We start from the raw sequence: 10,819 nt of genomic DNA, 5'->3' as shown, positions 1-10,819 counted from the left end.
GACTCAAAACTATTTACAGTGCATCGCCACCAGGCTTTTAATTGGCTCTAACGTGTCCTTTCTGGAACCCTTCCAAATAGGACACAAGGCAGTATTTGACCTTGCTCTATCGTATATCGGATGTCACGCTACAAGATAACGCAACAGAACAATCACCCAACACTGAAGTTCTCAGCTACTTAAATTCCGGTTCATTGTTTGTGAAATCTCCTGAAAATTATTTCCTACAGTCGAAGCTCTCGTAAGCGGACACCCTCGGGACGCGAAAAAAGTGTCCGCAACTGGAGCTGGCCGCTTACGAGAATGGTTCTCGTAAGCGGCCACTAGAGGTGTAAGGGATAGATGGCCGCTTACGGGAGCTTGCCCAGCTAACAATAACCGGACGGACGTGGATAACAACAAAACAAACACTGAAATATGGTATTGTAATCGGTACTGTAAAATCATTGTGACGATTGGCGATGTGAAGTTGATTGATAAAAACAAACAGCGGTTGTAAAATAGGATTTTCTTTGGGGTGTCCGCTTACGGGAGCTTAAAAACAAAGAAAAAGTCTAAGTCGTAATCTCTGAAGGTGTCCGCGGCCGCTTACAGGAATGTCCGCTTACGAGAATGTAAAGATACAGAGTTTATAAAACGGGGTCTCAAACAAGGCGGCCGTAAGTAGAGCTGTCCGCTTACGAGAGTGTCCGTTAAGAGAGCTTCGACTGTATTTTGCTCCGTCTCCCACCCACCCCTGCGCATCAATACACCTGTTAGTACGGCTTCTGGCTGGTAAATATACTAGAGGTATGCAAGACTTCATCGTGGATATGATTTTCCACGCACTTGCCTACTCAACTAACCCTGAAACCCGGTGGGGGTGAAGGACGGAGGGGGCGGTGGTTGTCTCGTGCAATTTCTATATCGTTTGTTACAAACGAAACGTCAACTGTAGAGCCAACAGAAAAATGCCCGTTTCAAAAATACAAAACAAATCATCTTTGAAATATATTTTTATTATTATTATCTTTAAAATAAACGTTAGCCTTACTTCAATTAAAACCTAAGTTCATTGTTATGTGACTGAAAGTCGTACAGAATATTTTTTAATTTGGAACAGAATTACAGCCAAGATATATACAGAGCATTTCCTTTACACAGCGTTTCCTTTACAAAACAACCCTTCTCCCATTTTTAACCCCAAGACATCTTTACTTTGTATTAAAACATGTTATGCAAGATAACAGTATATAAATACTAAATACAGACTTTTAATCGTTACTAAAATAAATCTTGTATATCTTTATCTTGACTCTCCCGGATATTTTTCCAGTTATGAGAAGCATAATGATACATGATCAAGGAAAATTAAGGGAAATGACTTTAACCCTATTATCTTATAATCAATATGAAGCTTTATCTACTTCCTAAATCTTAATGACAATATGAAATGTTAAGGTATAGATACATTTTACAACTGGCATTTAAATATTTTACTAAATTCCAATAAACGACTGTAAAAGCACATTTTATAGTTTTGGATTGTGCAAAAATATGCCCATGGTTTAACAAAGAAAAAGAACTAAAGAACTGATAGGAAACCCACAACAACAACTTAAGGATGGTATCATATACATTGTTAGTATTTTTACAACCTTGAATCTTTAGTTTATACAACCAGCTACCAGCTATTTGGAGTTGATATAAAAGAAGTAAACATAAAGGAAGATGCATTAGGCTTTCATAGTGATGCAATTAAGTGAGCACTACAAATATCAAGCTGACCAGCAAGGGGGCCTCTCCTTCAAAGGAAAACGAGATGCAAGAGAGTGCTGGAAAACATGACTTCATCATAGGAACAGGGGGGGGGGATGACAATTCTAGTAACATGCCCACCCACTTGTGCAATAACACATAGTGACGTCATGAAGGTGGCGATGAATATTCACAGAATTCTCCTCAAAATTATTTGCTGTCACAATTTTCCCCATAATTTTTGCCATATTCTGAAATGTCATAATACTAGTTTCCAAGTAAATTTGTTGTTTGTTACAGTAAATTTTTATTGTCATCTCCCACAGACATTCTGTGATCAAGATGACCATTCACAGAAAAGAGTAAGACCGAGTTCAAATTTCCCTCTACTCATATTGTCTTATAAAACTTGAATGAGGTAACAAATAATTACATGAAAGCAAAAGGTCATTAGCTCAACCAACAACAAACTAAAAATTATTTTTATCGATGCCATGAAATTATAATCATGATAACATTACATGTATAATTATATCGAAAACAATATCCTAACAGCTTAAAGTTAGAAATCAAACTACTTGCTTTTAATACTATTGGCAAAAACAGATTATGTACAAGGCTTAGTAAATTATTTACAATAGTATTGCCAGATACTGAATTATCATTAACAATGTTCACCGTCATTGTAAGTGTGTGCATTACACTAGCTTTATTCTCTTGATACACTATTAATATTAACTTTATAAAACAGCCAATTTCATACATGCTTTAACCTAGTGGCCCATGTGGGGGTATTTTCATCTATGCCAGCACAGGGTGTGGTAAAGTACTTTTGTCTTGAGCAGCATGACTATATTTAATTGATCTAAAAGGACAGCACAGGGTATAGTTTTATTGTGTTTTGTCAGGAACAAAGTATAAAGGGTTTTGCAAGTCCAGCACAATAGCCCCAACAAAACTCAGAACAGCGCCTATCTCCCCCACCAAGAAATGGAGATATTCCTTCCTTACACAGCATGCTCCAGAAAATATACCCTAAACCAATTAATAAAGTATAAATGTCTATGTAAATAATCTTGAAGCAACCAGTCTGTCTGTATTCTTTCCATGCTACAACATTGTTCCTGTGGGCTTTAACAGATTTTGTTTGCTACCTTGTAATAATTTACCAGTAGATTCACATTAGTCTTGCTGCGGATTCCTGCAAAAATCCAGAAACGATTTGTAGAATTCAACTCTTCGATGACAGAATCTGGTCAAGTGTCCATGCACAAACATGAAATCAGACGGTGACCTCACGGCTGCCGCTTATCGTCCTTCCATTTATACTTGACTTAACATACGTAGCAGATACGCGAGGAGCTGTGTTAACAGCAGCCGCAAATGACTCTGGTCGTAGTGACCTGCCATCTTGGTCCCTTGTCTGGTGGCTATTTTTATCTCTGCCATCTTTGATCCCATCCTGGAAATAAAATGCCATTGAAATATTGTTATGCACACAGGGCTTTTAATAACATTTAGGGTAGGTAGCTGCACTTACATTCCAACTGGCAGTATTGACTGTTAATATTGTGATAATAATAATATGGTAATAGTAACAAATAAATAAATTCAGCAAAATGACTTATTAAATAAATCCATTTTAGTTATCCCATTTCTAGTTAGCAACGTAATATTTTAATTTAGGCTAAAATTGTCTCAAGAGAAACCAAATGTGTTTGAGATGGCAGAGAGTTTTTCGAATGATAAATGAGTTTGAGATAATTGGGCTCTCTCAACAGTAAATGAATGAATTCAAGGGAAATCACTTTTGTTCTCAATCATGGAGAGTTCACGATAGCAGGGGGGGGGGGGGGCCTTAGGCCCAGTTAAAAAAAAAAACAACCAGTCAGGTAGCAGTGCTCTTCACATTTAAAACAAAGAAAATCATTTTCCTATAGTTTTTGTTTTAATTGAGAAGATATACACACTCGAAACAGTGTTTTATTGGCTATCCAAACACCTTGAATAAATTCCAGCAAAAATACCCCGCCATGCGTCGTATTTTCAATTCTCTTCTTGGTGTTTGGATATCCCGACGAAACACTGTCACTCAAGTTTGATATAAAGGAGAAGGAGAAGCCACGAGCCAAGCGGCCCCCACACTGCCGGAGCTTATCCCGGTTTCCGTAGCATTAAGCGGCTAGGAATATTTCTACTCCCCCCTGAATGGGATGCTAGTCCATTGCAGGGTTCCCCCCCTAAGCATTATGTCGCCGGTACCCATTTATACACCTGGGTGGAGAGAGGCACTATGAGAGTCAAGTGTCTTGCCCAAGAACACAACACAAGTGACCCCGGCCGGGGCTCGAACTTGGACCGCTCGATCCGGAGTCCGGCGCACTAACCATCAGGCCACCGCGCCTCCCATAAAAAGATTTGAAAACATGTAATTTCACTATGTCTGAAATACAAACAGAAAACAAAAAGAAAGAAAAACCACAGCTGTAACTAGCATTATATTGCCAATCAAGATGATGTACACCAGCACTTACCTGTTGTGAATGTTGGTTGATGTGATTACATGCCACCTCAACTTTAACTTCAGATAATTCTGTACCATCTGCCTTATTTTTAGCCTGCTTATCTTTATCTTTCCTCTTCTCCTTTTTCTTGTCTTTCTTGGTAGTTTGCTTTGCTAAACTTTCCATATAGCCCACGTACCTATTAAATACCAAAGCACATCAATTTTAGTGAATGACATACTTATAGGTTTTTTTTCAGTATAGTCAGATCTAATATAAGCAGACACCCATGGGGCTCTGTCTAGGTGTCTGATAATATACATTGGTGTCACCAGCTTGATTTTGATTGGCTATAAGCACGCAGCTAATTCTTGCTTGCTGTTTCTCTTACGTCATACCTACAGACATTAGATTTTACATATGTAGAAGTGACGTCATACCTACAGACAATAGTTTTATGCATTCAGATTTTGCAGATTTTGTGCAGATTTTGTGCGCGCTCTTGTCTTTACAAGTGCAGCTCAGGAATGTGCATATTCGGTTTTCGGTTTTCGCATGATAGCGATAATTATCAAGGCCTCAGTTTCAGAAACTTTGGCCTTGATAATTATCGCTATCATGCTCAACCTCATCCAATAATTGTTAAATAACAACAGTTGTCTGCTCCGCCCACATATGTGGCCGTGGCCGGATCCAGGATTAAAATCAGGGCCACACTAGTCTCACCACTGCACCACCCTTGTTCCTCTTGGCAACACGCCATAGTTTGTAGTTGCAATAATGGGGCAGATCACACAAATAAGAAAATCTGCAGACTGTCTACAAAAACTAAAAAATGTTTCCACCCAGATGAAATATCATCACACAGAAGAGACTGGCCATGTTTGAAAGCCAGGTAACTAACTAAATTATTGACTTTATGCACATCTAATTCAGGGGAAAAGATTTGCATTTCAATTTTTGGCATTCATTTTATATATTTGTAATTTTGTGATTGACAACGTTACACAACAAGGGTTCTTCAAAATGGTCTCTTACTTGATGAGTCAATCAATTAAAAAATCATTGCTTGAGTTTACATTGATGATTCAAGATTCATCTTAGTTGAGTTGCTTACTTGGCATATTGAGATGAACAAAGTGTGCCAACACAGTTATTCTTGCAGCCTCGATCAAATGGATTATGACCACTACGAAACTTCCCTGTCACCTAATACAAAAAATACAAATTTAGATCACATAATATTTTTATCCCCTTTCAGTTGTGGGTTAAAGAATTCAAGATTCAAAGCTGATCGGTAGCCTAGATAGTGACTTTCTTAGATACAATGTAATTAAATAACTTGTGGCATCTTCTGAGGAAGGAAACCCACACTCTTCAATTGAAGGCCTTGGGCTATTAGTTGAATTGCTCTTTTCAGTACACTGTCATGTGAAATCAAGAGCCTTCCTTATCTGTTGCCCAGGGGGGGGGGGGTACTTGCAGTATACATGATGAGGGGGGGGGGACGGAGCTTCATGTTGGGAACCCAAAAAAATACATGAGCCTGAAACTTTACACCCAAAAAAATACCTGGCATCAAAAAAAATTATTACCCCAAAAAGTACAAGACCTAGCAACTTGTTACTGTTTTATTCAATTGAACAGACTTTAAGACCTAAAAAAATACATGACAGATCTCTTGACCCAAAAAAATACTGAGGGTATAAATTTTAAACCCAAAAAAATATGTCGGACCTCCCCGTCATGTATACTGCAAGTACCCCCCCCCCCCCCCGGGATCTGTTGCCCCATTTCAGATCATGTGACAGTATTATTGATAGTTATTTCTTTCACAAATATAATCATTTTCTTTTAGCAGGCAATTACTGTAAATGATCTAATTAATGCCCGGAGCATCTATTAAATTTTAGGGGCCCAAGTGGGATGTTAATTATAGATATGAAGGGTTTATTAGAGAGAGGCGTGTATTTCACTTTAACTTAACAACGTCAACCAAACAAATAAGATGCATAGTTTGTGCACTGAGTAAGATAGAAAACCGAGTTTGTGAGTAGGAGACTAATCTGATGTTGTTCAAAGTTCAATATCGATGTCTTCAACACCATTGGGGTCAACCATGTTGGCATCGTTAGCCTCTTTGATGTCAGAGTTCAGCAAGAAACTAAATAACTTGCGTGATTTTACTCTATGGAGCATTACCTTGGATTTGGGGGCATTATTTTAATAGAGGGAGCCGTCTAATACATTTAATTTAATTTAATTTGCAAATCACATACAAAGCTAGAACATTATATTTATTTTAAAACTTATACTCCTACTAGCCTGCGTTGCAGACGAACAAAAATGCAGTTTATTTATTATAAATGAAATAGACATAGACATAGACTTTACCTGCTCATTTGTTGTGCGTCCCATAGCAACAAGTCCAATGTGAAATATTGTTAATCCAATAACTGGAATAGACGTCAACCCACATATTACCATGATCACTATTCTGAGTCTCAAGTTAAGGTACCAAATATATGTATGTGACCAGGATTTAAATCTGTAATAAGTCAGGCTTATCTGGGATACACAACCAACCTAAGTTTCATGTTCAGGGCTGGAAATAAGGGAAAACAGATTGATAGGTGATTTTTTGGTGAAGCTGAAAATGATAAAGTTTTTTTTTAAATTTATTAAATCTAATTTAATTTTTGGTTGGTAAATTTGATTGGTGATTACCGATCAACACCATTATTTCCAACCTGATTTTTCATCAACCTCGTTCCCAGAGTCTCTCTCTCACCTGGGAACGAGGTTGATTTTTCATTGTTTTCTTACCCTATCCTCCAGGTATCAATGTTAACTGAGTCTCAAGAAATGCACATTACTTGCTCAACAAAAACTAAGTAACCCATTGGCACCTGAGCAAGCCAAAATTGGCCTTTTTTTCTACTTCTGACATCATCACCTTTGCCCAAATAAGGCACCATGTATATTCAGGAGAAAAATATCTTTCCAATGATACCCAAAGCAGATTGATTGAGCCTGAAATACGTATGAAAGTTCTTTGACATTTGAGTTAAAAACCAGGGGAAAATTTCTCTTTTCTACTCCTAGATACTCCATGGTTTTAAATACTGTACAAATTATTTACACCATTTCCAAGAAAAAGGATACGGAACAGCTGCCTCCTTGAGGTTATCCTTTTTTTCAAGAACAAACATCAAACAGAATATAAACACTGAAATAATGTGAATGGATAAAGAAAACACAAAGAAAAAGAAAAATCTATAATTTCTCCTGCCAATGCAGTTATCCACCCAGGGGCAGTGATGATCAAAATTCTGAAAAAAACAGAAAATTAACATTAAGACTACATTTAAAAAAAAAGTAGCATGTTACAATTATCACACATGATGTAATGTATATGAAATGATTCATATATGAACTGCGGATGTATATGAAAGTGATAAATGATCATCGCAGTGAATTTCCAATTGAAGCAATTGGAATAAAGAAGCCTGAAAAAAATTCAGGGCTTCAACGGGATTGGAACCCATGACCTCCGCGATACCGGTGCGATGCTCTACCAACTGAGCTATTGAAGCCACACATTGGGAGCGAGGTCAATTGTGAGTTCCCAATGTGTGGCTTCAATAGCTCAGTTGGTAAAGCATCGCACCGGTATCGCGGAGGTCACGGGTTCGAATCCCGTTGAAGCCCTGAATTTTTTTCAGGCTTCTTTATTCCAATTGCTTAAATTGGAAATTCACTGCGATGATCATTTATCACTTTCAATTATCACACAGTTGCTAAATAAGTAACCATGAGCACTTATGGAGGTGGTCAATAAAAAGTTATATTATTTGCCTCTTGCAGAGAAATTTTATTAACTGTTCCCATTTATGCTCCTTGGTAGAGAGAGGAACTGTGAGAGTCAAGTGTCTTGCCCAAGATCACAGTGCAATTAATGAGCCCAGCTCCAGTGCTGTTTATTGCTCTAATTCGAAGTGTTTTATTTAGAGTTTAATACACCAAACATAAAGACACCATTCCCTCTACAGAAAAAGACGGTCACTTATATTATAAAAGGTGGTTGTTCATGATCAGGGAGGTTGTAACTGTATTGTATTAATTACTGTATTTACCAGTGATAAAAAAAGCTGGCAGTAACTACAAATCTTACCTCAATACAATTATTACAAATGCTACAATGTGAACAGCGTGGTGGCCTGTAAAACTTGCAAGTGTCGCACCATTTCATACGTACTGTAATACCATTAATGTCAACATTCTTGTATAAAGGAACTCTAAAGTCATCTTCCTGGTCAACAGTTAAGGATTGTTCTGTAGATCACAAAAAAAACTCTATAATACAAGCCAAATGATGGAGACATTTTTATTGGAGCAGTTTTAATCAGTAAATCCCTCTGTTATGCATATGTATAGCTAAACCTGTCTCATATATGACTCATGAAATTTGTGTACAAAGGCATTTATAGAAAATAAAATTAAAAGGCTTGAGGATTGAACAAAACACATAAAAAATGGGTTAAAAATTGAATTAAAATGTTTGTAATAAACAAATTAATTGATTTAAATTTAAATTTAAGAAGAAGGTTCAAAACCGATGAAAGAATCATTAACTAAAGGTGTGTTCCTAGAGCAGAGGCTTCATCAACACCTGTGTTATTGTCAACGTTAAAACAATGTGAAGTGACTGCAGTTTCCATGAGCTATAGGATAAGTTGAGTTTGTCTTAATGTAAAACCAATAACTAACTAAGTCTTCGTTTTCTTTTGTTTTTCGAATTAGCCTACAATACATGGGTAACCAAGCTATTGTTGAACCGAGACGTCCTGGATGCTAAACTAATTTTGCAATTGCAGTGCCTGTGCCCACTCCCCGAAACAAAAGCTATTTCCTTTGGGGGTAGGTATGCCTACAGCTAGGCTAAGTCAACGGTAAAAGTCTTTCCTACCCAGTGACATCATTATTTCGCAGTAACACCAAATGCAAATTAGTTTCGCATCCAGGACTTCTTGATTCAACAAAAGCTTGGTTACCCATGTGTTGTAAACTAATTCGAACAAAATGAAAGTACAAAGACGACTTCAGTGGTTAGTTATTGGCTTTACATTTAGACAAACTCCACTTATCCTATAGCTCATGCAGTTTCCTTTTCTTTTTCCTATGTTATGCACGTTTTCCAATCTGTCTACAACACCTGCCAGTCCTACAAAACTAGCATCACTTTGGGATGTGATTCAAATTCACCTTGAATAGGCGTTAAAAAATACATAAACCCTAAAATTACATAATTATTAAGTAGTCAGATTAACCGTCTCTGGTTGTTAAGCATCTATCAAAGAAAAACAAAAACAGACGTGGGTTTATAATACAGTCATAACGCAATTTGTTGACAGACACTTTATAATGTATTAAGCAAATCAACCCGGTATGATGTTACAATTAACCCTTTATTCACAACTGACAGCTGACAGTCTTCTTTAAGACCGCATCAAAGAATTTTATTCAAAGTGAATACATTTGGCTAACATGTTCAAGCTCTTGATTCTCAATACCTGGCTATTGGGAATTGGTGTAGCATTCTAAAGAGAAATTACAAATTTATCACTGATTAAAGAGTTAAACCCCTTGATGCCCATGGTGACGTAATATGTGGGCTGAAAATGTTGATGTATGTTTTACATGTTTTTCTTCTTCAATAGTATGTTGAATTTTCAAACAATAATTCAAGGCAAATGTTTTCTTTATCATTCACCATAACGACGAGAATTTGTAAACAATTTGCGTCAGGGCAATTTCCGTGCAAGACATGTACGGAAGAAAGGGAAAATTATACAACATTTCTAAAAGAGACCAGCTGCATAAATCGAGCATAAAACGTACAAGCTTGAACCTTGCCAAGATTAACTCTACGAAAAGAGCGATAATGAGGTTCAACTTCAAACTCTCGCTCTACCTAGCGTTATAAAAAGGTGTTGTTCACAAGCAAGGGTAAATAAATCATTATTATTGTAATCTATAGCAGTTGTCTCGAAAGATGTCTGCTGCAGCTTCGATCGAAATGTAATTAAGATTAGCTTGTCAAGTACAAAAAAAATCCCTTACCTCTCGGGATAATACCAGGATCTTTCAGCGTAGCATTGGTAAAACTGGCTAACACTATGAAAGTAATGATTCCATCGTAGATTGGAATAGCAATAGAATATTCCTCTGTTAAATGTGGGCATCTGAAAGTGTGAATTAAAGAAGAGTTAGCGGTGAAATCCTGCAAGTCGCTCTTCGCGTGGGCATGATGACAGGCGCTTGAAACACGAAAATATAAGACTTGAAAGCTTACACGAATACGAAAAAGAGCGTTGTGGTTCCAATAAGAAGTACTGCTGCAGATATAATGGGCACTTGTTGGGAAGTAATCTTCTTACAAGGCCGAGAGCGGGACATCTTTTTAATTCCCTTTTCCCGGCCTGATCGACAATTTTTTCTCGAAATACCCAAGCCAATCGCAGTGAGCATGCGTGGAAGTGTAATAGTCAGTCAGCGGTTTTCCGCTCTAATGTAAC

General features: G+C 37.3%; 1 protein-coding gene across 1 annotated transcript; it reads right to left on the bottom strand.

Annotated features, from left to right (window-relative positions):
* Positions 1-979: 979 nt before the first annotated feature.
* Positions 980-10,778, bottom strand: LOC144646825 (palmitoyltransferase ZDHHC5-A-like). Its single transcript, XM_078506517.1, has 8 exons — positions 10,597-10,778; positions 10,365-10,486; positions 8,416-8,576; positions 7,407-7,573; positions 6,636-6,738; positions 5,359-5,450; positions 4,272-4,440; positions 980-3,199 (listed from the first exon to the last, which is right to left on the bottom strand). The coding sequence occupies exons 1-8, from the start codon at positions 10,770-10,772 to the stop codon at positions 3,020-3,022; spliced, it is 1,170 nt and encodes a 389-aa protein (XP_078362643.1). The 5' UTR covers positions 10,773-10,778; the 3' UTR covers positions 980-3,019.
* Between the last annotated feature and the right edge of the window lie 41 nt (positions 10,779-10,819).

The sequence above is a fragment of the Oculina patagonica genome, chromosome 3 (assembly GCF_052425735.1).
Source record: "Oculina patagonica isolate OP01 chromosome 3, crgOcupat, whole genome shotgun sequence".
In the NCBI taxonomy this organism is placed as follows: domain Eukaryota; kingdom Metazoa; phylum Cnidaria; class Anthozoa; order Scleractinia; family Oculinidae; genus Oculina; species Oculina patagonica.
This window is presented reverse-complemented; position numbering and strand designations above follow the sequence as displayed.